Source organism: Tripterygium wilfordii, chromosome 4, assembly GCF_013401445.1.
Source record: "Tripterygium wilfordii isolate XIE 37 chromosome 4, ASM1340144v1, whole genome shotgun sequence".
NCBI classification, from domain to species: domain Eukaryota; kingdom Viridiplantae; phylum Streptophyta; class Magnoliopsida; order Celastrales; family Celastraceae; genus Tripterygium; species Tripterygium wilfordii.
The window spans coordinates 6,936,428-6,963,033 of NC_052235.1; the positions used below are offsets into that span (position 1 = coordinate 6,936,428).

The window sequence follows — 26,606 nt, forward strand, 5'->3', positions numbered from 1 at the left end:
GATCGTCAAAATTTTGTATTTTGCTGTTCTTAAAATTCCCTTGCTGTCCCGGAACACTTTTTATTGATTGCATATCAAAATTAATGAGTAGCAATGAGTGGACTAATAGTTAATTAATGAAGATCTCCCTCTTTACATTTTTGTTTTTTTGAAAGACAATCATACACAAACATACAAAAACAAAACTAGCTAACCAAACATCGCCCTAAGGGTTTTAAAGATGTTTGGTTTACTAGCCTTATATATTATACACACACTTGAATTAAACGATGTGGTATTTTTTACACCACGATTTTTAAGCGAACTCAAACAATTTAGGCAAATACACACACCGAACTGAAACGGGAAGTTTAGTTTTTTTGAAAGACAAACATAAACACAACATACAAAACTAGCTAACCAAACACCGCTCCTAAGGGCTTTAAAAAGATGTTTGGTTTACTAGCCTTATATACTACACACACTTGAATTAAACGATGTGGTATTAGAAAAGGGATAAATATTGTAAAAGTTCATATATTTTTCGAAAAATGATCTATGAATTTTTTATTATTGGAGAGTGTGCACTAAAGTTAATCATATGATGATTGTTTAACACATTATATTATCATGGATATTTTATTAATAAAGTTATTTTTAGTTATTGCAATTATTTATATCTGTGTAGTATGAATTATTGTAATAATGTCCCTAGAATATAATGTATATTCTTAAATGTCCTTAGCCAAATATTATTGTTAATAGGGACGACAATAATATGTAGAGGCTAATATGTGCTTGATTAATATATGATATTAAGTCGACACGTAGATACATAAATTGGAGAATTTATGTACTGGATCGACCCACCATGAAATCATTACATGGATCATGTTATGGATGTCATAAATAATTTCATAGGGATGATGGTGTTTTGTAGTCCTTCGACCTTAGATCACCATTGTTCCCGACATAAGAAATTGTTCATTTTGACACTGTCAAACGTTGCCCTTAACAAGGTGGCTATAAAGGTGATGATCAGGTGTATAATAAATTATGTAGAGGGATATGAGTGATCAAGATGGAATTTGTCCTTCTCATAACACGGGATTGATATCTAAAGCCTCTTGATTGAATAGAGTTGATAAATGCATGGCCATGCTCAAATGAGTTGATATAATGATATCAATGTCATTTGTTTCGATTAGCCTATTCGGGAATCAGGAAACATTGATTGAGCTATACGAGGGTGACATATCCATGTCTCGTGTTCAATCAAGATATCGAGGATAAAAGGAATTTACAACACGGTAACATTAGTCGCGGTAAAGGTTGAGTCGAAATATTAACTTTCTCGTAATTTGGGTAACAGTGATATGTTGCTAGACATCACTCACTGCTTGTAATTCTAAAATAGGATTTTATAATTACTACCAACATTACGGGAACCTACAGGGTCATACACTAAGAATGATAAGCAATACGGAACGTAAAATTCATGAGATGAATTTCATATTTAATGTGAGCATTTTTCGGTCCTAGTTGGACTAGGATATTTTGACTTTGGTATTAATAAATTTCTAGAATCCAAGAGAAGTATTTGACTAGGACTCAAAACATTTTTGGAATTCTATTTTATCTCATTTTCTTTATATATATATACACACACGTTATATATATAGATATATAGATAAACCACATTTGTTTTGAACGTGCATATACATACATACATACATATATATATATGTTAACAAAGAGATATAATTGAAGTGTGGATTCCGTTTTCAATTATATATATATATTCGACAAAGAAAAAAAAAAGGTGAATATATGTTTTGTGAAAACATATAAGTTATACGTGAGTTCTTCCAAGAACAGGTTGAGAGTCTTTCGAAAGGTGTTCTCCTATTTTGTTCACTATACTGATTCAAGGTGTTGAATCGGATTTGAAGACGGCGGGTTTGTTTCGGTCTAGCAATCGGAGGGCTCGTGAGTTTCGTTCGTGGACGTGAGACGTACACGAAGATTGCATTGTTCTTGTGGATACCATAGAGACACGATCAGAAAGTTCGTGTTCGTTGTATGCTTCGACAGTACGAAAGGCGCGCTATAAGGATAACTATTCTAAACTCATAATCGAATGTTGATTTTAAACAGATCCTTGGATTAGGAATCAAATTTTTTTTTATTATTCCGCTGCTTGATCGTTGTTCGATTCCTTTCATTTATGAGGGAAACTTGTTTTTGGGATAAACGAGTTTGCCTCTACTTTGAAGGGGTTATGGTATTTTTTATTTTGGAAATTGTAACATGGAATTTCTTTATATCTGTTTTCCATGCTTATTACATTAGAAAGGGGGGAAGTTTGAATCTTTTTGTTGAATTTGGGATCTAATAAGAAACAAGTAATGGTGCGTGGTTGTTTGGACTGATATTCGTACATTCTTATCCAGAAAATGTACTGTTAAAACAGATGTCAAGGATGTTAGAGCAGATATTCAGGATGTCAAGGAGAATAATCGGGACACACAAAGTTGACTGAAGATATGTTTGTCATGACATTGATTTGTCCACATTAAGCCGTCATTTTAGACTAGGAAATGTCCATATGTGTAGGCCATCATGGCCGTCATTTTAGACTAGGAAATGTCCACATTAAGCCGTCATTTTAGACTAGGAAATGTCCACATGTGTAGGCCATCATGGCCGTCATTTTAGACTAAGAAATCTCTACATGTGTAGGTCATCATGGCCATCATGACCTTACTTGTATATGTACCAGCACATAGACGAAGAAGAAAATAACAACACCAAAAATCGTGTGTTTGTCCCTGTTTTCACATGGTATCGGAGTAGGTTCAAGAACACACTACGTAAACAAAACCAGCAACAAACCATCTTCTTCCATCACTACCAACAGCACCAATGGCCAAGAACAACGACGGCACTCCAGAAAAATCTGAGATGACCAAAGTTCAATCACACAAGTATGACGACCCAAGCAATCCTCTCTATCTTCATCACTCGGATCAACCTGGTCTTGTCCTAGTGAATCAAACACTAAATCAAGACAACTACTCTCTTTGGAGTCATGCGATGCTCATGGCTCTCATTGCAAAGAACAAGGATGGTTTCATTAATGGGACTGTGACTAAACCACCTGCAGAGTCCGTAGTGGAGATGAAACAATGGATTCGATGCAACCTTCTTGTCAAAGGATGGATCCTCAACACAATATCACCTGACATTGGACAAAGCGTCATGTATAATGAAGACGCGCACAATCTTTGGAATGAGTTGAAGGATCGACTTGGCCTTTCCAACAGTGTATACTTATTCCAAATTGAACAACAAATTCATGATTGCCTACAAGGTAACATGACCATTGGTGAGTACTATACTAAATTGAAAAGTTTATGGGATAAGCGAGATGCTCTATGTCCTATGTCATCTTGCAGTGGAGATATCGCCAAGACGCTACTGCAGTACCAACAAACACAACGTTCCATCAAGTTCCTCATGGGACTCAATGAGGTCTACGCAGCCGCACGTGGACAGATTTTACTCATGGAACCTTTACCTCCAGTCAACAAAGTGTTTTCCCTCATTAACCAGGATGAAAAACAGCGAGTCGTATCATCCCAAGTCTTGGGAAAGACATCGGAAGCAGCAGCCTTTGCTGCCAGGAATAGTTTCAGTTCGGCTCAAAAGAGATTCTCGAAGCAAAACAACAATGTGCGTTGCCACCGCTGCAATCTCATGGGGCACACTGCTGAAGACTGTCGTGCACACCTCAAGTGTGAATACTGTGGTCACAAAGGACACACTGTTGATATTTGTCGAAAGTTGAAGCGAGCCAATAATCACGGTGATAGGAACAACCAATCCAATGTCAATTCCAATTTCCGCTCAAAGGCACATCATGTTGATTCCCAATCAGAAAGAACTGATACACCATCCACTCCTTACAATCTCACGGCAGAACAATATCATGATCTCATTGCCCTCATAAATCAAAACAAAATTGGAAACATGGCAAGTCAAGTGAGTGCAGCCACCACCATGAGCAACATGTCAGGTAACAAAGTTTGTGCAAACAATTTTATTCCAGACACCCAATGGATTTTTGACACAGGGGCCACCGATCACATGGTATGTTCACTGACCTTTCTGACCACCAAGACACCAGTCCTTAACCAACATGTACATCTACCCAACCATGCACTTGCTCTTGTAACACACATCGGGACCATCCGCCTTTCAGATACATTCGTTCTCTATAATGTACTCTGTGTTCCTTCATTCAAACTGAATTTAATTTCCGTAGCCAAACTTGCTAAGACCTCCTTATGTTGTGCAACGTTTTCTGATACATCTTGTTTTGTTCAGGACCAACGATCGGGGAAGATGATTGGGATGGGAACTGAGCGCAATGGGCTTTACTATTTGGACGTTTCGAAGATATCTGGGTGTCACTCTGTCTCCACAGCAGCCTCAACTTCCTCCAATCTCTGGCATCAACGTTTAGGTCATTTGTCCAATAAAAGCCTACAAGCTATTTCCTTGTCTACCAAGAATATTGATTTTTGCTCTATTGATGATTGTGTTATCTGTCCCCTTGCCAAACAAACTCGTAAACCTTTTCATTTAAGTTCTATTACTACAAAAATACCATTCGAGTTAATCCATGTTGATATTTGGGGGGGCTATCACATTCCAACATTCAATGGAGACAAATATTTCCTTACCATTGTTGACGATTTTTCTCGCTGCACATGGGTTTACCTTTTGCATGCCAAATCAGATGCACGGAAATTCCTTGTTTCATTCATCAATTTTGTTGAAACACAATTCTCATCTTGCATCAAAATTATCCGTAGTGACAATGGCCCATAATTTTCAATGCAAGATTTTTTTTCTAACAGGGGAATTTTACATCAAACCAGTTGCGTTTCCACTCCACAACAAAATGGAGTCGCCGAGCGCAAGCATCGCCACCTTCTAAATGTTGCCCGTGCACTCTTGTTTCAAGCCCAACTTCCCAAAACATTTTGGGGGGATTCCATTCTTACAGCTGCTTACCTTATCAATCGGACACCCACTGCTGTCCTTCAAGGTAAAACGCCATATGAAATTCTCTTCAAGAAACCACCCTCCTATATGCATCTGCGCGTATTCGGTTGCCTATGCTTTGCCTCCACACATCACCATCGCCCTACTAAATTTGATGTCCGTTCCATCCGTTGCATATTTCTTGGATATCCATATGGGACAAAGGGGTACCGAGTCTATAACTTAGAAACTGGAAAGTTTTTTATCTCTCGGGATGTCATATTCTATGAACAAATATTCCCTCATTCCACTTCCGCTGCCATTCCTCCCACTACTTCACCTTTATTTCCTTCTTCATCCGATACTACAAGAACCCCATCCTTCTCATGCAAACATCCAGCCACCGACACTTCCTATTCATGAGCAATAACTACATTCCTCTCCTACACTTGAACCTATTCCACCCAACACCACCACATCAGAATCTACTTCCCTACAGTCTCTGCCTTCCACTCGATCACAACGCCCAACTCGTGTACCCAGCTATCTCCAAGACTACCATGCAGAAGCTTCATTGCCCGCTCGATCTCCACCAACATCAACCTCTTCATTGGCTGGACATGCAGGTATTTATCACTCCCTTTCTCATGTTGTTTCCTATAATCAGTTGTCTCCCTTGTACAGAGTTTTTGCTACTTCCATCTCTGCCATCAAAACACCAAACACCTTCTCCCAAGCAGTTCAGGATCCTCAATGGCGTCAAGCTATGGATCAAGAACTTCGGGCCCTTCAAGACAACAATACATGGTCTCTACAATCCCTTCCCCCACACAAGAAAGCCATTGGATGCAAATGGGTCTACAAGATCAAACTTAATCCTGATGGTACTGTTGAACGCTACAAAGCCCGATTGGTTGCCAAAGGGTACAATCAAGTTGTCGGCTTTGACTACCGTGAGACCTTTGGCCCAGTTGCCAAACTTGTTACAGTCCGCATTCTCCTCGCTGTGGCAGCCACCCAACACTGGCATCTTCGCCAACTTGATATCAACAACGCCTTTCTTCATGGTGATCTCGAGGAAGAAGTTTACATGTCTTTACCTCCGGGATTCGGACGAAAGGGGGAGACTCGAGTATGTAGATTACACAAATCTTTATACGGATTGAAGCAGGCCTCTCGTCAATGGTTTATTAAGTTGACTACTGCACTCAAATTGACTGGTTTCTCTCAATCTAAATCAGATCACTCATTATTCATCCGAACCCGAGGTAGAAGCTTTACTGCTTTGCTTGTTCACGTTGATGACATAATCCTCACAGGAAGCAGCTTACAAGACATCAAAGAGACCACAACCGATCTCATGAGACAGTTCAAACTCAAGAATCTCGGTGCATTGAAGTATTTTCTAGGAATAGAAATTGCTCGCTCCAACAAAGGGATTGCAATTTCACAGCGTAAATATGCCCTTGAGTTACTGGAAGATGCAGGTTACCTTGGTGCCAAGCCAGTTAATACCCCTACGGAACAGAATTTGTCACTTAGCAAGAATGAAGGAGAGTACATAAGTGATCCCACTTCCTACCGAAGACTAGTTGGAAGATTGATATACTTGACGATTACTCGACCGGATCTGGTATATGCTGTTCATATACTTAGTCAGTACATGGACAAACCACGTACTCCTCATCTGGAAGCAGCTCACCGAGTGTTACGTTACGTCAAGCAGGCACCAGGACAAGGAATTCTATTTTCGGCAACCAGTCTCATGGAGATTAATGCTTATTGTGATTCAGATTGGGCAAGGTGTCGTGACACAAGGCGCTCAACTACGGGATATTGTGTCTTCCTTGGACATTCACTAATCTCTTGGAAAACCAAGAAACAACACACGGTTTCACGATCAAGCGCAGAAGCGGAATATCGCTCGATGGCATCAGCATGTTGTGAGATAACTTGGGTACGATACATTTTACATGACCTTGGTATTAAACATTCACAACCAGCTAGGCTGCATTGTGACAACCAAGCAGCCCTACACATTGCATCAAACCCTGTGTTCCACGAGCGAACCAAACACATAGAAATTGACTGCCACCTTGTGAGAGAGAAGATTCAAGCTGGATTGATCAAAACTTTCCATGTTCCAACTTTGAAACAGCCGGCAGATATTTTTACCAAATCAGTAGGGATTTCACAATTCTTGGCCTTGATTAACAAGTTGGGAATCATCAACATTTATTCCCACTTGAGGGGGAGTGTTAAAACAGATGTCAAGGATGTTAGAGCAGATATTCAGGATGTCAAGGAGAATAATCGGGACACACAAAGTTGACTGAAGATATGTTTGTCATGACGTTGATTTGTCCACATTAAGCCGTCATTTTAAACTAGGAAATGTCCATATGTGTAGGCCATCATGACCGTCATTTTAGACTAGGAAATGTCTACATGTGTAGGTCATCATGGCCGTCATTTTAAACTAGGAAATGTCCACATTAAGCCGTCATTTTAGACTAGGAAATGTCCACATGTGTAGGCCATCATGGCCGTCATTTTAGACTAGGAAATCTCTACATGTGTAGGTCATCATGACCATCATGACCTTACTTGTATATGTACCAGCACATAGACGAAGAAGAAAATAACAACACAAAAAATCGTGTGTTTGTCCCTGTTTTCACATGTACATGTATTTACATTTTACAATGTGTGTGTAGGTGTGTGTTCGATCTTCATGACTGTATTATTCTAAATCAGGATAATGTCTACGTAACCTTCACCTCACTTTCCTTAGATTTCTCCTCTGCACAGATTCATCTTGGGTTTCACATTTCTATCTGTATGTTGACTCATTATTCTAGTTGGCGCATGCGGCACTCCCTGATCAAGTGCGGTATCTCAGGCGCAATCGGAGGGGGGCATGGGGCCCTTTAATTTTGTGACTGAAGATGAGGAAAAAAAGACTTTTCTATTACTAACATATCACACTTTTCTGTGAATACACACACATCACTTTGTTAGTTTGTTTGAGGTATTCTGTTGTAAAAAGTAGGGGTGGCAAAAAAAAATCGATTTCAGGTCGGACAACATCATGTGTTCACGAAATATTTACATGTTAGGACCCTAATTCGGATAGGATTTCGAACGTATTCAATTGACCACACTCATATTGGTTTAAATCCAGACAAGTAAATCGGACAATAACTTAATCCGGGTTAGGGTCCAGACAACAAAACTGGACAAGATTTATGTGTTTGGACTCGGATCCGGTTTTAAACCGGACATGTTTGGACCTCAATTTCAGATATATAACTTATGTCCGAATTTGATTTAATCAGGGTCTGACAAATTCGATCATCTGGACCTGAAAGAGTTTTGTCATCACTAGTAAAAAGCCAAATAACCATGTTATGGTTTCCCTTTAAATCAAGGGTTCAATTCATTGGAACAGTAGTCTTGCCTCTCCTTCAATGGGAAGGCAATCCTGGTTCCTGAGACGAAATCCGACAGTTGAAACCAAAATAGAAAGGGATTTGCAATCCTTCTCTAAGAAGCTCTTAAAAACGATTACATTCTTTTTCTTTTCCACTACCAAGAGTAGATGAGAGACAGAAACCAGAAACCCAGACTCCAGAGCCTACGTAGTCCAAATGCTTTGATCTAAACCGCCAGAGGAAAGTGGTGGAGTTTACGTGAGCTTCAAAGTAGTAAGAAGTCGCCAGGACAGCATCAGGCGAATCAGGGAAATTCTAACTACATATACAAAACACAACAGTAAAATTTAAGGCAAATGCTAGAGTTAGGAAAATCAATGGATAAGACATCATAACAAGAGGCTTCATTTGCATCAAGGGCGCAGAGGAGTAGAGTTTGTGCACAATGTAAACATTTGGGGAAACTCAATTGTGCTCTCCTGTATCATTTACATGTAATTTGTAAGTATGAAGAAGCAGGGTCACAAAGAATTAGAGCCTGGCAGTAGTAATAGCAGGTGGTGACGGAGTAGCAGTTGCATTGTCTGTCCAATTTGTCTCGCCCCAGTGCCACAACATGCTTTCCCAGTAGCAGAAGTCCTCAAAGCAAGTCTTTAGTCGTTTGTCTTTTATCTTGACTTTCCAGTGGCCATCAGTATAATTTCCTTTCTCAGCCTGCCTCCGATCCCACTCCAATTGTGCCTTCTGCTTAGAACGTAGTAAGCAGAACTTCTGCAAATTCTCCGGCATGGCATCATGCACCTTCCACCACCTCTTGTGAGCAATATTACTAGCAAACTCCTGCAAAATGTCTACATTCCAGTTGCAGTCATAGTCCCGAAAGCATAGCCATGGTTTATTACCCAGGTAATGGAGGACATAAAGGATAGGAGGATCAGCAGCAAAAAGACTAGTTTTCTTCTCTTTTTTTTCCTCCTCATCACCTTCCCAGAAATGCTTCAAGAAGTTCATGTGCTTTGGAATTCGGTGCCACCATGTGAAAATTTCATTAAGATACCCTTGATCCCCACCGTTATAGGAAACAATCTCATTGATGTGATCCATAAGAAGCTGGAATGTACAATTTGATGGTTCTACCACCATAACACCAGAGTTAAACAACGTAGCATTATTTCCAATAGCAGATATTTCTGGCATCTCAAAGAGGAAATCAATATTTCTGAGTATAAGCAGATCAGCATCAATAAAAATGATCTTGTCATAATCTGTCAATTGCCAAAGGCGGAATTTGCTGTAATTCCATTCATTGTATGCATCACGTTCAGCTTTAGGGTTCCTGATTCTTTGGATTGTATGGATCTTCCACCCAGCAGCCTCCAAACCCCCTCTGTGATAGTCACTAATTGTGTCATCGACAAGTATCACAAGATCCCTTGTTGAACCTGCCATTCGGATACTCTGAGCAGCAGCAATTGCTCCACAAACATATACATGTGCAGAGTGCAGAATTGTTGCATATGCTTCTCGGAGAGGTCTTTCAGAGAAAAAATTATCTGTTACAGAAGGTTTTAGTTAGTTTCTTGAACCTATAGAAACACAGTTCCAACATGCTTCCCAGACTACCAATACAATAAAAAAAAGACCTTTGAGTAATGAAAATAACAAGAACAGGCATATGCAGCATGTGACAAATGTCAACAGCATATGACAAATGCACACGATAAATAATTCAACTAAACATACCAAGGGCTATACAGGCACAAAATTTTAAGAGTAAATTAGAGAAACAGAAAATGTAACGAACATGTCTAAATCTGACCTTTAGCCCTGAGAGGAACAGTAAGTTCACATGAACCTACTGGGAGCTGAACCTTTTCCCTTAACGCATTGAGGTTGGGTTCATACAGCCATGCATTCTCTTCATGCAAAACAAGGTCCTTACAAGTGAATAAATTCGGTATTGGAAAGCAATCAGTCACCAATAACACACGTACTGGATGATAAGCTTTACTTGAAGCAGCAAGCCTGGCAGTGGCAAGCTGCAAATGCAAACGAGCCACATCTCTTGACCACTTTCCATTCTTGTTGCATGGGAGCTTGACAGCAATAAGATCCATACGAGGCTTTCCAGGAACTTGAAGCCAGGGTAAAGAAGGACATGTAGGAACCTCAAATTCCTCCTCTTCATCAATCCATTCGGGGTACAGTGATTCCCAAGTGATGTTCGTAGAGACATGGTCTAAAAGCAGAACAACATGCTCAACATCTGGTATCAGCTGCTGCCATTGATCAATCTCACTGTCATTAAAGTTTAGCAAGCCAACACCCTGGTACAGATTGCGGTCATTCAGTCTCTCAATAATATCAGAAAGTTTATCCCAGTTGACCTCCAAAGTTGATATATAATGCGAATCGATTGCATTAGTCTCTTTAATCCACCTGTTTACAAAACTTGGTGACCTGCATGTAATAATTTTCCATTCAAGATATCATAAAAAAGGTCAATCCTTTTTAGGGAAGAAAAGGTTAGGCGACCATTAGCCAAATGACTTAATTACCACAAAGGTGAAAAGAAACAAATTCAGCAACCAAAAAGAAGATAAGAAAACAAAAGAAAGCTTAGAGAAGGTCGAAAAAATTTTGGTAACAAAAAATGAATAAAAATATTCATAAAAAAAACATACCAAGAATTAATATGGGATGGACGATCTGTAATGTGAACTGCAGGAGAGTGCAAGAAAGTGACAAAAGCTACCAATACAATGATGACCAGCGCTACTTTTAAGGGAGATATCTTGCAGTTTAACTTCCTAAATTGGATGGGAAGATGCAGGGCCTTTTCATCATCTTTCAGGTCCCAATCTCTTGAGAATCTTTTTTTGTTCGTCTCTTCACTGTTCCAAGAAGGTGTCCATCAATACATTACACCTTATTTATGAAAGAAACAAAAGAATGCCAAAATGGCAAATACAAGATAAACAAAATCATCCAACGAGGCAAACAAAGTATGAATTGACAGTGAAGGCCTGTGCTATTGTGGCTTGAAAAATCAACGATATTTTTTGGGCAAATGCACTGACCACAACACTGACAGTTGACGTAATAATTCCCTTCGGGCATCCACTCCGGATCCGCAATTCGTTTAAAATTGTAGAGTCTACAATTTGAATCCAATGGTTTGGGAGGTGTGCCACATCATAACACCTTTTTGTTTTTCCATTTTTAAAATTTGTCCAACTTTTTCTCCACCATGATATATATGAATTGAAGACTCTAGGGAATTGTGGAGCCCCCAAATCCATCCAATGCATAACAAATTCCCTAATGTAAAAACTGAGTTAAAATCAATGCAGTAAATAGAATTCACAGAAACACTAGTGCGATTCTTTAGTTATTCTACACATAAGACAGAGTTTCATATATTTTTAGTTTCTTTGTCAAATTTGAAAAGAAAACTTTATCTGTCAAATTGGCAATTAGTGCAGAAAGCATCAATGCCTAAAGACGATGAATGGAGAAAAAGCATCATATTACTATTCTATTCAAGTGCCCACTCCATTTGCCCTTTTGCTTTCGAAATGTGGAATCACTCACCAAGTCACCATTCACCACAAAATCATTAAATTGTAATTATTCTGTTGTAGCTAAACCTAAAGAGTGCTGGAGACACCAAAGCCAAACCTAAATCTATAGATTGTCTCATACATTCATTCTAGCAGTGAAATACTTCAATTGGTTTATCAGAGGATTGCAAAAGAGCCAAACAGAAAGAATCAATATGATGACTCTAAAAGATGCGATGTAATCATCAATAGAAGTATAATACACAACTGATTATTCTTTGGTTTCTTCTAATAGGAGCAACAACCTTGAAAGGGAATGCTAAACATAATTATAAAGAAAAAGTAAGATGAGGAGATTATAGTGTGTGAATAAACAAGTTAACACTAAAGTTGATTCTTCATGTTTGAGAGCGAAGTCAAATTTCTTTATCCATAAGCATAACTGCCAAAATGCAGGAAATCACATAATTTGCTAATATTGGAAACGTACCTGCCGAGTACCAAATCGAGATCCTGAGACTTAAAAGACCTAATTCATAGAATCAAAGAGTCAACAATAATATCATGAAGAAAAAAAAACCCGATCATTCCACACTGACAAACAACGCAAACACGCCTAGCACAAAAAACGAAAACCAAACCAAACCAAACACGGATATTAAAAAATATATATCTATAGCAGCAACACAAAATCGATAATTGCAATAGATCCGAAGCACGAACACTGCTCGACAATGATGAAGTACAATCCGAATGCCAAGGACAGTCAACGAAAGTAAACGCAAGAAACAAGCATATATAATGCTCCAAGAAATTATCAGAATACATAAAAGAGAGAGGGAGGAAGTTACTGACGAGGAGGAGGAAGGGCGGTGCCTGGCCTCAATCGGACTGGGGGAGGCTCCTCTCATCTTCGATTCAGCTGCGGCATATGTGCATCAAACTCTCATAAACAATTTCGAGGAGTAGAGAGAGTTGGTGCGTGGTAGTGTTTGTTTATTGAGGGGAAAGAGAGAGACATGAAATCTGCGTCCGGTGATTGGCGATGGCGGACTTTGAAGTGTTAAATTTCACAGCGTATTACCACTGTACCAGTATTGACTAGACTGGTGAAAATAAAATTAATAATCTTTTTAATTTCAGTTAATGTTTTTCTTTTCAAATTTTATTTTCTAAATGCTGTCAATAATAAAAACAAGACAGTTACCGCAAACTCGAAGTGAAAACAGGACATTGTTATCAAAAGGAAATAACATGAAGGTAATTTAAAAAAAAAAAAAAAGTGGCTAGAATTAATGGTGTTGGGTGTTACATTCATGCCCTGGAAATACAACTCATGTAATCAATATTTACAGCTTTTGAAATTGAAGCTAATCTCTAACTGATATTTTTTAAAAATAAATTATATTCGAATAAATAATTCAACGAGTAGTTGATGATTTTTTGAATGGGATGAGTAGTAGTTGATAATGAAAGGAGATTAGTTGGGGATTCAATTTATAATATGTGAAAAACAGAAAGTTGCAACAGCAATTAATTTTTAATTAATAATTTGACTACAAGTCTACACCTGTTCCATAGGCATAAATGGGCTGGGCCAAATCAGAAAAACACAAAAAAAGAAGAAAAAGACAAAAGGATTGGATAGTCCATCACTCCTCCCTAGTCCTAAGTCCTAACCCTATTTATTTGACTGTTGATGCGGGTCAGATGAGTGTTCCGGCCAACAACAGAATCGGCCCATCTTCAGTATAAAAGTCCGGGTGAGGCAATTCGACTGATGGGCCGGTCCGGGTCTGATAATACTGGTGATAAGGTTAACTTTAAAAAAGTTGATATAAAGAAGTTGCACACTTTGCACACACTCAACCGCCACGTCAACAGGTACTTCTCACTGACCTGGCTTTCAGAACATATTTCTTTGCTGCCGTGGACACTTGCTCGGGTGGAGAGAAAGTTCCACGTGATAATTAATTAATTAGATAAACAATGTTACGATCCTTATACTAAAATGACGTTGGGTCAGGCAGTGCAACGCCACAGGTTGACATATCATCCAAAACATCCAACGTGGAACTCCTCCATTCGCAGCAAATACATCAAGTTAGAACCAAACTTGCCTTGCTGCGGTGAGAGTAGCCCTTCTCCAGTCCCATATGAGTACTGATGAAGGAATCCACGTTGCAGAAAAGCTTTGCGCAACCGCCTCCCCTGACCACCAAGTCATACCTTCCTTTCAACGACTCGCACAGACCCGTAAACGATCTTTCTTTCTCGGCGTGACGATCAAGGGTCGATTTTACGGGAAAATCTCTGGCCAGGAGGCTCGAACCTCTTCCACGTTACGAAACTATGCGGATTTAAAGAGGTTGGATTTACTTTGTCGATTCTGTATTTGATTTATGATGTGGTCTAGGGTTTTCTGCTTGTTCTTTCCTTATTGGTTTCTCTACTTATGTATTTTTTGTGAAATGTGGTTTGCCTTTCGGAGTTTTCACTGTTGATTTGTATTTTGTGTAACAGAAGAAAAGTAGGTTTCTTGTCGGAGAAAGTGAGATGTGTTCTTCTTTTTGATGAGTCTGATGCTCCGGAGCAATTTGCGAAACGGTTAAGCATATTCTACGATTGATCAGAAAGTATCGCATTCGTTTTATGGTTTTTCACAATGGCTTGTGAGGGGGCATTGTAGTCTTTGCCTTTTGTTTCCCCACTGGTTGAATTGTCTGGCAAATCGGGGCAAATGTTGACCTTAAATCTGGGTGCTGATTCCTCTGTAACCTTAAGCTGGCCAATCTTCAGTGCCAGTATATTTGTACTTGTTGCTCTTGTCCTGTCAATGTACCTAATCTTTGAGCACTTAGCTGCTTATAATCAGCCGGAGGTTTTTGCCTTAAATTCTACATTCCTTTTTATTTATTCTTTTTACATTCCATTTTGGGATTATGCTTATATATGTTATTTCCTTGTAACATTTGATTTCAGGAGCAGAAGTTTCTGATTGGGCTCATTCTAATGGTTCCTGTTTATGCACTGGAATCGGTATGCAAAGAAACCCATCTATGCCTTCCCCTCTTTTATTGCTTCTTTCTTGATTTCATACTTTTTGATGGTTTACTAATTTCTGTGCATTTGATAGTCTTAAAGTAGATTATTTGTAGATGTACTTGCTTGAATGTAAAAAAAGAAAAAATTATCTGGTCGTCGATTGCACTTTCAAGAGCTTGGTGGAACCTTTCTACAGGCTGACCTTGTTTCACTTTCACACATCGTTATTTTTTTATTGTTACTTCTTTGGGCCATTTTTATTGTGGCTTGTAGCTCAAATGCTTTACGAGGCTAATCTATGGCATTTCCAGGTTCAAAAGCTGCAATTATGAAATTTATAAGTAATCGTTACAAGATTTTGTGTGTGTGGTTGAAGACAAATCAGTATCTGGCTCGATTTTTTAGGCATTCCAATAAGTTATATTTCACGGAAGATTTGGGGTGTGTCATGGCATGCGATACATGAATATGGTAAACAATGGAAAATATATAATCTGCGGTGATCATTCAAAAATATGCAATATTTAGTTAATATGATGCAACATTTGAAAATTATGGTTTTCTTTCAAAACAAATGATGAAGTTAAATTTTTTAAAATAAAATCATGTGGAAAAACGAAAAGGATTTTCATATTGGGAAAACATCATTTTTTCCGCTTTCCGTCTTATGTATTCTCCAAAAATATGGATGAGCAAAAGCTAACTTATAATCAAGTGATGGCAATTCTTATTCTTGAATGAGAACTGAGGATGTTATATTCTGCTCTAGTTATATCTCTCTGACTCTCTGTCTTCTGTTGTTTTACTTAGGAACGCTTTTTCTCACTGCTAGCACAATACACTTTAATTCAGCTTGTCCAGCTTAGTTGTTAACAATGAATTTGTTAGGGTGATTCTGAAACATGGTTCTCTATTTCATCTTTGGGCAGTTTTTATCACTATTGGATTCAGGTTCTGCATTCAACTGGGAAGCAATTCGAGACTGTTATGAAGCTTTTGCTTTGTATTGCTTTGAGAGATATCTGATAGCCTGCTTGGGTATGCTGATTTCATTTGGTGGCAATTATATTGCATTGATTGTGTTCTGTGAAAATAATATTTCAACATTGAAATTGCTGATAAGATCTCCCCTTTTTTCCTCCGAAATTGTTTTCATGGATCCAACTTCCATAGATTGGTGTCTTTTAGGTCATCATTATAAGAAATATCGATTTTTGAAATGATCTATAAGGGTTACAGCATGAAGAAATGGACTCATGACAGTAATTTGAATGCGGTATGTGTTTGATATGGCTCGAGAGAAATAATAGGATTTTTAACTTTAAGCATGCCTCGATGGACGTATTTATAGATAATTGGTTTCATTGTGTCAAAATTTTGTCTTCCTTACTTTGTAACAGTTTTTGAGGCCATTAGTTTAGCTTTCCTAGTTTCGGCTGTGCCTTCTTGGTGCTTCAATAAGATCATTCAATTTTTATTTTATTTTTTTGATGTGGCATGATGAAATTTGGTTAGAAACTGCTAGTTCAAACTCACTGAAGTAGAAATTTTCTATTTCATTGCTTCAAAGGAAAATATTGCGGTGTTGTTAAATGTTATTACTTATTACTGAGAACGTAGCAAAGCCGCAGTGGTAATATTTCTATTAGAGACTTCCCTGTTTAGAAAGAGTCTGGAACTATATCGAAGTTGCTGTAGAACTCGGACAGTCTGATGACCATTGCTATGCCATGTAGATCTCGGAGGAAGGTGATGCATATTGCATTTAAGTATTGCTTGGCTTTAGTTTCACATAGATGTACAATACTCATTTAAATATGTTTGTCACTGTTGAGAGATTTCTCTCTGTAAATATGCATTATTTTCTGTCTGTGTACATATTCAGGCGAAGTACAGCCAACTGATTTTATGCATCACCCTTGATTTATTTTTTTTTAAAACTTTTTCTTCTCTTTCCTCTCCTTATTGTGCATAAAATTTTCTTTCCTAAGGTGGGGAGGAAAGCACAATTGATTTTATGGAAAGTCAGACCTTAATCGATTCCAGCACCCCTCTTTTGAAAGACTCGTACGCTTATGGAGAAGTAGAACATCCTTTTCCTTTGAACTGCTTGCTCAGAAATTGGAATCTTGGCGCGGACTTCTACCATGCTGTCAAAATCGGCATTGTTCAGTATGTATGTGCTTACTTTTATCTTATTTTAATTTCATTGGTTCTTCACTTTCTGTTGCTGTTTCTGTCACTTATTGAAAGATCTGATCTCCAGATGATATTAAAGCTGATTTGTGCACTTATAGCAATGATTCTTGAAGCTTTTGGGGTTTATGGAGAGGGGAAATTTGAGTGGAGATACGGGTAGGACATCCTTATTCACTGTGGTATTATTTCGGTGTTCTTGCATGATAGACGAAATGAGTGTCTGAGTTTGACCTTTTGGTTTCTTCTTGTAATTTTCTGTTTTCTTGTTATAACTAACTAGGTAACCTGATTATTATTTCTGTCAGAACATGGTAAACTGAATTTTTTTATAGTCATCATGCTCCTTATTTCCGACATGAATCCTATTTGTTTGCAGCTATCCATACTTGGCAGTTATTCTCAATTTCAGTCAGACATGGGCCCTGTATTGCCTTGTACAATTCTATTCCGTAATTAAAGACAAATTACAACCAATTAAACCCCTCGCCAAGTTTCTGACGTTCAAGTCAATTGTTTTCCTGACGTGGTGGCAAGGTGTTGCTATCGCATTTTTGTTCTCCATGGGAGCCTTCAAAGGGTCTTTGGCGCAAGAGCTAAAAACACGTATACAAGACTATATCATCTGCATAGAGGTATGTAAAGAGTTTTTTATTGTCACCATTTTCAAGTGGAAAAATCTGAATATAGTCTCTGAAAATAGTAGTTATTTCTTTTGGGTTCCTATAAGATACAATACTTGTTGGCAGATGGGAGTTGCTGCTGTTGTGCATCTTTACGTCTTCCCTGCGGTACCCTACAAGAAAGGAGATCGATGTGTTCGTAATGTAGCTGTATTATCGGACTATGCATCTCTAGGAACACCTCCAGATCCAGAGGAGGTTCGTGATTGTGAAAGAACTACTAGAGTTCGCCTGGCTCGGCATGATGAGACAGAGAAGCGTCTGAATTTCCCGCAGAGTGTTCGTGATGTGGTCCTCGGTAGTGGTGAAATTGTAAGATGGTTAACTTTTACCTCCCCATTTATTGCATTCATATTTTATCTACAGTCTTTCTATTTTTATCTTTAGCTAAATCCTTTAGATGGTCGGATTGTTGAAGTCTTTGAGGTAAGGCAAATACTCATATACTTAATTATTTACCTCATGCTTCTTACCCTTCCATTTTCCTTATGTTGTGCTAGATTGTGGACGACATGAAGTACACAGTTTCACATGTTGTTGAGCCAGTTGAAAGGGGACTTGCAAAGATAAATAAGACCATTCATCAGATATCTGAAAATGTAAAACGTCACGAGGAGCAGAGGAAGAGCACCAAGGATGATAGTTTTCTTATCCCCTTGAATTCATGGTCGAGAGAGTTTTCTGAGCTTAATGATAACCTTAATGAAGGGAGCATCAGTGACAGTGGTTTGGCTAATGGAAACAGACAACATTATCATCCGAAAGGGACTGCATCTTTGAGGAGAAGTGGCAGATGATGTTCAAAACTGTGGATTATATGAATATAGAAGCAACACCTAACCGGCATTCTGCTATCATGTTGGTAGATATATCCACGTCTAAAAAGTCTCCCTGCAAAACCCTTCTCCCCAGGGAGAGAACCTAATAGGCTAATAATACCTTCTAACTCTGAAATGTATAGAAATGATTCAGTGGAACAATTGTTGATGAACAATTATTTAAGTTTTGCTGCAGAGTCTGCTAGGCTGAAGAGACGCATCAATTTTCACTGTAAATGGAGGATACTTCATTTTTATCAGTTCTGTAAATTGAGGATACTTAATTGTTAGCAGTTCTGGAAATCATACAGATTTTGGCTTTACAAGTGAAGTTCAGTTGTTTCAATAGCTTGTTTCTTCAGTTCCCTCTGGTGGAGCTGATCTTTTTTGGGAAAAGAAGGTGGTGAAAAAGGTTAAGGACTGTGATTGTTCAACTTCATACAGCATGTTCTGCGAATGAGTAAAGAGGTTAAGAACAAACTGAACGAGGGAGCAAGTAATACAAAGAAGTAGTTAATTTATTAAGCCCATGGGCCATGGATCAGTTTCTTCCTAAGGCCTAAGGGTGAGGAGGAGATAATTGGAAAGACAAGGGTAAATACGTCATTTCGGTTTTAAGGGAGATCATTAGGGTTTTCGTCTTCCAAATACATAAATAGTGGAGCACAGCCATCGTTCTTCTTCATTGAAACCTCCTCTCGTAGGAAAGCACGCACCTTTGTCATTCTGAGTCTTGGTTTTCTTTTTAGTGTAGATTTTATAAATTGTCGTTTGATTTTGTTTGTTTTGAATTAGATGTGTTGAATTTTGGGGGCGGTGATGAGGAACAAGTCATGCACCACTCTGATGAAATCTGTGCTGATAAATTCTGAATTACCCATTCGTATCTGAGCCCTTATTGAATTTCTTCGTTTTGTTTTTTGTTGATTCGATTTGTTTATGAAAGAAATTGATGTAAAGCATAGAGGAGGTAACCAAGTGATGTGGATCTTCTTTGATTCAACCACGATGCGGACCGCATAGCAGTTTCTGCTTCTGGGGATTACATTCGGTTTCTGATGGTCCTCCTCCCTGCTTTGATTTTTCTTTCTGAGAGAAAAAGTCCCTAAATTGTTGTTCGTAATATTGACTGACGACATTTGTTTAAAGTTCATATTTTTCCGATTTGATTTTGTTTGGTTTCTTGTTTTTGGATTAGCGATCACAAAGATCTTTTGCAGTCCAGGGCTTGAAACGTTGTGAACAACCTCTCCTTGCCTCAAATTATGTGTGACTGACCATGGTATCTAGTGTCTACTGAGTACTGAACATTTCAATCACACAAAGTCAATCTAGTATTTGTTGGATTGATTCATTGGCAAAGGTCAGTCTGTTAACATACATAATTTCACTTCTTAATTATTAACAACGGGATTTCTTGAAGGAAAATATACACTCCTTTCTTAAAGGAAAACATACGACGGTAACTTCATAATTAAACGTGTTTTTGTTTTTGTGATTTTGTTTTTGTGAGAATACTATTGAGATGAATTTTTAGGAAGGTAAAGTTGTGTGCAGATTCAATATATTCAGGAGAATTGAACAATACAAAATGAACAAGATTTTAATGTGTATTGGGTTGAAAATTATAGTATTGTATCGAAGTCAATTCCTTACATTTGGGTAACCTATTAGCCCTTTTTGATATCCTTATGGATAGATCATCAAGTATTAGTAACCCTAAATATCTCATTGTAACTATGCAGTTAAACTTTTTATGAAAACAAAACAGTGTGGGCACTATGTATATATGATAATTGAATAACTCAAAACGGACAATTTTGTTAATATGTATTTGACTGAAAATTCTAATACAACTTAGTATTTGCTGGATTGATTCATTGGTAAATTGGGGAATATCTAGAATCAACAATACTTAGAATAGTATTATCTGTATAGGGTGGTTGCATTCTTAATACAACTCTATTTGTTAATATGCAATTTTGATGTGTTAGGAATGCCGACATTCTAACCACCACCCTAGTGTTCTTTTCACACTTTGTACAAACAGACTTGATATTGTTTTATATGAAATCCCCCTGTCCTGAAATTTCAGATTGAAGAACAAACCCCCATTTTTCTTGTCTACTGAGTTGACATGGAAGAATCCTTATCAGCTGGTGTTGTAGGTGGAGATAAGTACCGTTCCTTCTTACATGGAGAAGGAGAGAAAAACACCAAATGGAGATTTGGTGCTGCTCCCAATTATGATGTTGTCAACAAGCTTTTCGAACAAGGCAGAACTAAGGTCTCTCTCTTTCTCTCCGTTTATCTCTCTCTTTTTTCTTTTTTCTTTTTCCCTTTCTTTAATAGAAGATATGAATTGAAATTGAACTTATTCATGGCAGATATGGTCATCTGGTTCACTTGAAGAAACGGTGCAGAACCTGGTGAAGACTTATGAAATGGAGCTGTTCCACAAGGCATGTCTTGATGACTACAAATCAGTTGACCCAAACAAGTTCACTTTAAGCCTAAATGGTATGGTAATCCATGATTTGCTCAATCAAAAACAAGATTAATTGTTCAAATTTAACGTCTTTTCTTTTACAGGAAGAAAAGCTTTTAGCTTAGCTGAATTGCAAAAACTAGGTGGCTATAACGCTCTGCTGCAAACTGCCATCCCTGAAGAGTTAAGGTTGTACAATCCTGCTGATGAAACTGCAGAATCATCTCATAAGGCTTTTACAACGACATTCCCACGGGGATTTGCAGTGGAGGTTCTCCATGTTTATTCAGGTCCGCCGGTGATTGTATACAAATTCAGGCACTGGGGTTACATGGAAGGTCCTTTCAAAGACCATGCCCCTACCGGAGAATTGGTGCAATTCTACGGCATGACCATTTTTGAGGTATACTTTTTTTTTATTATTGTTTCTTCAATTCCAATTTTTTTCCTCTTGAATCAAAACTCTCTTTTCTTTTTTTCCTTGTTTTGGGGTTGAAAAAGGTGGATGAGAAGATGAGAGTTGTGAAGGTGGAGTTCTTTTATGACCCGGGAGAGTTGCTTGGGCCTCTCTCAAAGGGTCCTAAATTGGATGCTCAAATGGAGGCATCTGCTGCAGCATCAAGCTGCCCGGTCTTGAGGAACACAGGTTGATCAATGCAACATTCCTTCTGTGCATGATCATGTTAAAGTGTGGGGGTTTTTTTTTATTATTATTTGTAATGTTTGAATTGGATGTTTCAAAGAGAAATAAAGCATTTTCAGATGGTTTAAGTTGTTTTTAACACTTTTCTTGGATCAAATGTAATCACTACAGTTAGGCCTCGGCATCGGACCCAAGTCTGGATTGACCATTTGGACTTTGAGCCGGGCTTGGGACAAAAGTCTTTTCGGACTGCCCAGGGCTCGTTGTCATTTCAAGCTTGGGCTGGATTTTTGCCCGCAGGCTCGGACTGGTTTGGTGACCCCTTACTTTATATCAATGAAAACAACAAGGCTTTTGTTAGCGCACATTACAAGTTAATATAGCAGGCAAGAAACTCAAGCCACGGGCAATTCAGGTTCTCATCTATCATATTGAAATGACCAGATATAGAGCTCTTCCAACAAACATGTCGATAAACCAAGCAAAACTAATATCCTATTATCTGACAACAACCTCATCAAAGTCAGAAATGAGAATTCCTATTCATCTAATGAAAGTATGAAACATCTGTTTCTGTTACTTTTAGGTGGCTTGTCATGGATTAAGAAAAACAGCTATGTATATTTCTACTCAGTCCAAGGTAGGGACCCTGGATAAGTAACTGACCCACAATATCTGAACAAACCTTGAATTTCAGGACAGCCATTAGGGTAAGGGATTGTGCGATGAAAAGGATCACGTCGTACTTTTTTCCGCTTTAGTGAACCTTTACACCCATAAGGATCTTCTTGGAATTGGGCTCTAACCAATGCCTCACCTTGCAAAGCTGCTTTCTTGGAAGTTGATGAGGCAGGGGTACCAGAGTAGAAGAACCTTGACTCTGGGAATCTGATTGCAAGGCGATGCAGATGTGCGAATCTCTCTTCTTTGAAATCGTAGCTTACAACCTAACAAATTCACAAAATGTTAAAATACACTTTAACACCCAACCTGCCTAAAAGGCTAAAACTCAACCCGTATGAAAAGGAAAGAAAAGACAACCACCATAGAATGCAAAGTACATCAAAAATAATCAAGCAATGGCAATACAGTGGCTCTGTTTGATAGATATCATATTTGGTAAAAATAACCTAGCTTATAAGCTCTAAAAAAAAAGCTAACTTATAAGGTCTAAGGTGTTTGGTGAGATTTTTAAAATTGGCAAACCTTATATTTGGGAAAAATAGCAGTAGAGACTTGCGTGCTAGCGTAACTGATGCATGAAGCCATTACATTAATTTGGTTTTTCTTTCTTTTAATTTTTTAAGAGTCAAGGAATCTTTGTGAAAAAGATTTCCCTTTTAATTGGTTTGCGTGCTTCTAGGTGTTTTTTTAAGCCATTATTTTGTCTAGGTCAGTCGGGTTATATGCAGCTAGAAGTTCATTGCATTGCATCCATACATACACTATTACAAATACAACTGGACATTCAAGCGCCTATGCTTTTGGAAATTCTAGCATCCATGTTTGTACCTTTGCCTACAATCACATTCAATGTTGTCCTCATTTATAAATTCAAACCTAGGTTTTCAATTATCTTTTTGTCTCCCATATTTCTTATTCCATTAAAGGCAGATAGCTCTACAGAAAAATAAATAAAAAGCAGCTAAAGAGAAGCTTACAGTTATATTTTGAGGATATGCGCCAGTGACCTCTCGGAACCGACACACGCTAAAGAGAAGATTCTCAAAGCTATCTCTGGCATGCTCTTCTGTCAATGCTCTCCATCTCACGCTTTCTTCCTTGCCTGATATCTCACATAATGAAAAAAATAATAATAATCACGATTAGATGGCTCAAAACCACCATACAGGCAATAATGTCTACAAATACAATTGAGCATAGTGTAAAATTAATGTCATGAGATTTCCTTTTCCATCTCCCTTTTTTTTTAGCAATCAGTAACCTTAAGTGCAACCAAAAGATCCTGAAATAGTGGTCAAAAGGTTCCTTACGTGCTTCTTAATGCCTTAATCTAAAAATCTGTAAGCTGCATTAAAAGACTCAATTATGTGGCCTTTTACTTCAAAATACTTCTTTGATGATGCAGAATTGCAGATTAATGTAGTGAATTATTTTTTACTGATGATCATGCAGCTACAGGTGACTTTACCACCACATTTTTTAGTCAAGCTTGTATTTCGACCAGCATTCAGGAGGAAAGTTGAGAAACAGGGTACTTTTCCAACAATGACAAAAATGTTAAAGAGGGTGCTTCTAAATACTTCAAATCAACAATGAATATGCAAGCAGAATTCTTGGATTCCTTAAATTTGTTGCCACCATACTCAATATACAATTTTTTGTTGAAGGTGGTAAAATAAGAGAGTTTTCTAGACCAAGAAGCATAAACAAAATCGAATTTCCTAGGGTGAATTCGGTTCTATACAATTAATTTGCTAGTAACCTAGGAGTTTCTTAAGGAGTCATCAACCCTAACAAATACATTTAGCCATAGGCCAAACGTACTTGCACTCACAAGCAATAGATACAGATATGAAAATATTTCAGGCACCACAAACTAACTTAAGTTTCTGCCATTAAGAGCAAAAATTTTGTTTTTCACCCCAAAGCAGAAAACCTCTTTGCAAATCACACAAAACAAAGCAACAGTTACAATAGGTATGGAAATATGGCATTCAAAAGAAAACAGCAGATGTTAATAAGCATTTGAAATTGCACCCAGAACATTGGCCTGACCAAGTTCTGGCAAAAAAATATGGCTTCAACCTTCCAACCTTCCTTGGACTCTCAGAATATCTATGCAGATCAATGTAGAGCTACATTTTTGTAAACATGCCTTTCAAAATTCCCCAACCTAACTTCTCACTGATATTGAATAGATGATATAAATCCCTCAAGCTAAAAACTTTGAAATATGAACCATGACTCGTGAGCTTTTAAGTAGTTTCTATCACACTCCGGATGCCTACGAACAGGATATCAAGTTTCAAGGTTCTCATGTTTAATCAAAGAAAAGTTTAATATATCAAATGATCTTATGAAAAAGCACAAAAATACAGAAGAGGTTCATTTGCATCTAATACACACTTCTAGTCAGTGAAAGAGCACTAAATTATGGTGACTTATAGTATTTCATATTTCATCTGAAACCTTAACCATTTCTTCTAGCGTCTACTCCTATATAATTCTCTCTCCTCACAAATAGATACCCCTGATGAGAGCAGTTTTAGTTGTATAAGAGTTGGTCTTTACAACCAAGGAAAAGTGGGAAACTAATTGACAATCCCCATAGAATCCACAACTGAAAAGTGCTTCTTTTTTTTTTATATAAGAAAGCTCTCCGGGGCACATATCAAAAGAAGAAGAAAGAAAGCTATACAAGACAGACCACATTGGAGCCATCCATACAGAGAAAACCCCAGATACTAGGAATAATCCACAACCCTCCCTCTCCACTGTGCTTCCCTTGTGTGGGACAAAAATGCACAAAATATAATTCTAGCAATAAGAAAATATGAGATGGCAACTCAAACAATTGCAGGCCAAAATTAATTAAAGGGTAAGAAAAGCAAAAGACTTACCGAACCATCCTCTAGATTCAGCAACAGTCCAATAACTCTGTGCCTCACTACGTGGCCCGGCATCTTTTCGAGTCTCACCACCACTAAACAGAAGCAATGCCCCATCATCTTTCGATGCAGACTCAATCCCTTCCTCTATATGAGTCACAAAAGTAGCGGCCTGACCTGGATGATTCTGATAGGACTCCAAAAACCAGGAATCCTCCTTATCAACTTTCTCACAACTACTGCTAGTATACACCGAATGGCCAGCAACCATTACAAGGTTCTTAAGCTTCGCAAATGGATTATTCTCCGACCCCATATCAAAGTTTTGATAATTATTCATGGGTCGATAATGGAATGGCAGAATTATGATAATCGTGACTACAAATGACAAGCAAAGGAAGAACACAAGACAAGGATGCAACTTGCAATAATAGTGAAGACGATTACCAAGAGATTTGAGCATTCTGAAGGGGTGAAATGTTGAACCTTTGGGTCTTCTGGGTCTTCTAAAGCTTCCAGATTCTAAATCAAAGTCTCTTGGGTATGCATTGAAGGACTTTTGACTATTTGACCCAAATGGATTAATGTTCATGATAGCACCAGCCCAGCTTATTGAGCGAAAGATTTAGGAATTCAGGCATACCCACATGTAAATTCAGAGAAACAAATCGATGGGATCGTGAATTTCGTAATCTGTATAAGGAATCAAACACAGGCAACTTAGAAGAAACGATCGATTAATCACAACATCAGAGACAATGTCGGTCAATCAATCCCACAGCTCGGAATCAAGAAAATACCAGGTGGGGATTGGAATTCCAGATACAGAAATCAACGCGCAGGAGTGAAACAAGTGCAGAGAACTTATAAATTGTTGGTTACTCTGACCGCTTTCGATCTACAGACTTTTTTGTGCATGGAAGAAAACTATTACTTAAAGAGAGTACTTTTTGAGAGAATCATGTGAAAAAAGTACCATCGAAAGCCAGAATTTGATCAGGATTTGCTTCGTCTGGATTCGAACAATTCAAACTCACCATTGTCATTTCCAGCTCTTCAACTTTTATTTTGTGATGTATCATGTAAGTCGAATTTGTCAACCGAGACAGAGAGAAATTTAACGAGCACGAACC

The 26,606-nt window shown here is 38.1% G+C and overlaps 4 protein-coding genes and 1 non-coding gene across 8 annotated transcripts; 3 read left to right on the forward strand and 2 right to left on the reverse strand.

Moving 5' to 3' along the window:
• Nucleotides 1–8,830: 8,830 nt before the first annotated feature.
• On the reverse strand, nucleotides 8,831–13,101 carry LOC119997429 (putative UDP-glucuronate:xylan alpha-glucuronosyltransferase 3). 2 transcript variants are annotated; one of them, XM_038844448.1, is made up of 5 exons: nucleotides 12,884–13,101; nucleotides 12,519–12,557; nucleotides 11,150–11,359; nucleotides 10,285–10,925; nucleotides 8,831–10,018 (listed from the first exon to the last, which is right to left on the reverse strand). In XM_038844448.1, the coding sequence occupies exons 1-5, from the start codon at nucleotides 12,937–12,939 to the stop codon at nucleotides 8,997–8,999; spliced, it is 1,968 nt and encodes a 655-aa protein (XP_038700376.1). In that variant the 5' UTR covers nucleotides 12,940–13,101; the 3' UTR covers nucleotides 8,831–8,996. The 2 variants fall into 2 exon arrangements, with proteins under 2 accessions (XP_038700376.1, XP_038700377.1); XM_038844449.1 differs by lacking the exon at nucleotides 12,519–12,557.
• A 1,097-nt stretch (nucleotides 13,102–14,198) lies between these two features.
• LOC119997430 (protein LAZ1 homolog 1) lies at nucleotides 14,199–19,116 on the forward strand. 2 transcript variants are annotated; one of them, XM_038844450.1, is made up of 9 exons: nucleotides 14,203–14,396; nucleotides 14,552–14,909; nucleotides 15,011–15,067; nucleotides 16,003–16,111; nucleotides 17,065–17,249; nucleotides 17,340–17,428; nucleotides 17,649–17,904; nucleotides 18,019–18,264; nucleotides 18,453–19,116. In XM_038844450.1, exons 2-9 carry the CDS (start codon nucleotides 14,769–14,771, stop codon nucleotides 18,747–18,749), a joined length of 1,380 nt encoding a protein of 459 aa, XP_038700378.1. In that variant the 5' UTR covers nucleotides 14,203–14,396; nucleotides 14,552–14,768; the 3' UTR covers nucleotides 18,750–19,116. The 2 variants fall into 2 exon arrangements, with proteins under 2 accessions (XP_038700379.1, XP_038700378.1); XM_038844451.1 differs by lacking the exon at nucleotides 18,453–19,116 and having other exon boundaries at nucleotides 14,199–14,396; nucleotides 18,000–18,233.
• Nucleotides 19,117–19,362: 246 nt separating this feature from the next.
• Nucleotides 19,363–22,040, forward strand: LOC119997433 (pathogen-related protein-like). The gene is made up of 4 exons (XM_038844454.1): nucleotides 19,363–21,057; nucleotides 21,158–21,290; nucleotides 21,363–21,661; nucleotides 21,760–22,040. The coding sequence occupies exons 1-4, from the start codon at nucleotides 20,908–20,910 to the stop codon at nucleotides 21,907–21,909; spliced, it is 732 nt and encodes a 243-aa protein (XP_038700382.1). The 5' UTR covers nucleotides 19,363–20,907; the 3' UTR covers nucleotides 21,910–22,040.
• On the forward strand, nucleotides 19,582–19,665 carry LOC119998047. The gene has a single exon (XR_005468173.1). It is a non-coding gene; the product is annotated as a small nucleolar RNA Z221/R21b (small nucleolar RNA).
• Nucleotides 22,041–22,296: 256 nt separating the features above from the next.
• LOC119997431 (uncharacterized protein C57A10.07) lies at nucleotides 22,297–26,598 on the reverse strand. 2 transcript variants are annotated; one of them, XM_038844453.1, is made up of 4 exons: nucleotides 26,274–26,598; nucleotides 25,486–26,166; nucleotides 23,563–23,687; nucleotides 22,297–22,848 (listed from the first exon to the last, which is right to left on the reverse strand). In XM_038844453.1, the coding sequence occupies exons 2-4, from the start codon at nucleotides 26,063–26,065 to the stop codon at nucleotides 22,528–22,530; spliced, it is 1,026 nt and encodes a 341-aa protein (XP_038700381.1). In that variant the 5' UTR covers nucleotides 26,066–26,166; nucleotides 26,274–26,598; the 3' UTR covers nucleotides 22,297–22,527. The 2 variants fall into 2 exon arrangements, with proteins under 2 accessions (XP_038700381.1, XP_038700380.1); XM_038844452.1 differs by having other exon boundaries at nucleotides 25,486–26,598.
• Between the last annotated feature and the right edge of the window lie 8 nt (nucleotides 26,599–26,606).

Coding starts and splice junctions, on each gene's coding strand:
- LOC119997429 (XM_038844448.1), bottom strand. CDS start 12,939: ATGAGAGGAGCCTCCCCCAGTCCGATTGAGGCCAGGCACCGCCCTTCC. Junction 11,360..12,518: donor CTCGATTTGGTACTCGGCAG/GTACGTTTCCAA, acceptor TTCTTGGAACAG/TGAAGAGACGAACAAAAAAA. Junction 10,926..11,149: donor CCATCCCATATTAATTCTTG/GTATGTTTTTTT, acceptor TATTACATGCAG/GTCACCAAGTTTTGTAAACA.
- LOC119997430 (XM_038844450.1), top strand. CDS start 14,769: ATGTTGACCTTAAATCTGGGTGCTGATTCCTCTGTAACCTTAAGCTGG. Junction 17,250..17,339: donor AAATCGGCATTGTTCAGTAT/GTATGTGCTTAC, acceptor TCTGATCTCCAG/ATGATATTAAAGCTGATTTG. Junction 18,265..18,452: donor TCCTCGGTAGTGGTGAAATT/GTAAGATGGTTA, acceptor ATGTTGTGCTAG/ATTGTGGACGACATGAAGTA.
- LOC119997433 (XM_038844454.1), top strand. CDS start 20,908: ATGGAAGAATCCTTATCAGCTGGTGTTGTAGGTGGAGATAAGTACCGT. Junction 21,291..21,362: donor GTTCACTTTAAGCCTAAATG/GTATGGTAATCC, acceptor TTTCTTTTACAG/GAAGAAAAGCTTTTAGCTTA. Junction 21,662..21,759: donor ACGGCATGACCATTTTTGAG/GTATACTTTTTT, acceptor GGGTTGAAAAAG/GTGGATGAGAAGATGAGAGT.
- LOC119997431 (XM_038844453.1), bottom strand. CDS start 26,065: ATGAACATTAATCCATTTGGGTCAAATAGTCAAAAGTCCTTCAATGCA. Junction 23,688..25,485: donor TGAATCTAGAGGATGGTTCG/GTAAGTCTTTTG, acceptor GTGAGATATCAG/GCAAGGAAGAAAGCGTGAGA. Junction 22,849..23,562: donor CATATCCTCAAAATATAACT/GTAAGCTTCTCT, acceptor TGAATTTGTTAG/GTTGTAAGCTACGATTTCAA.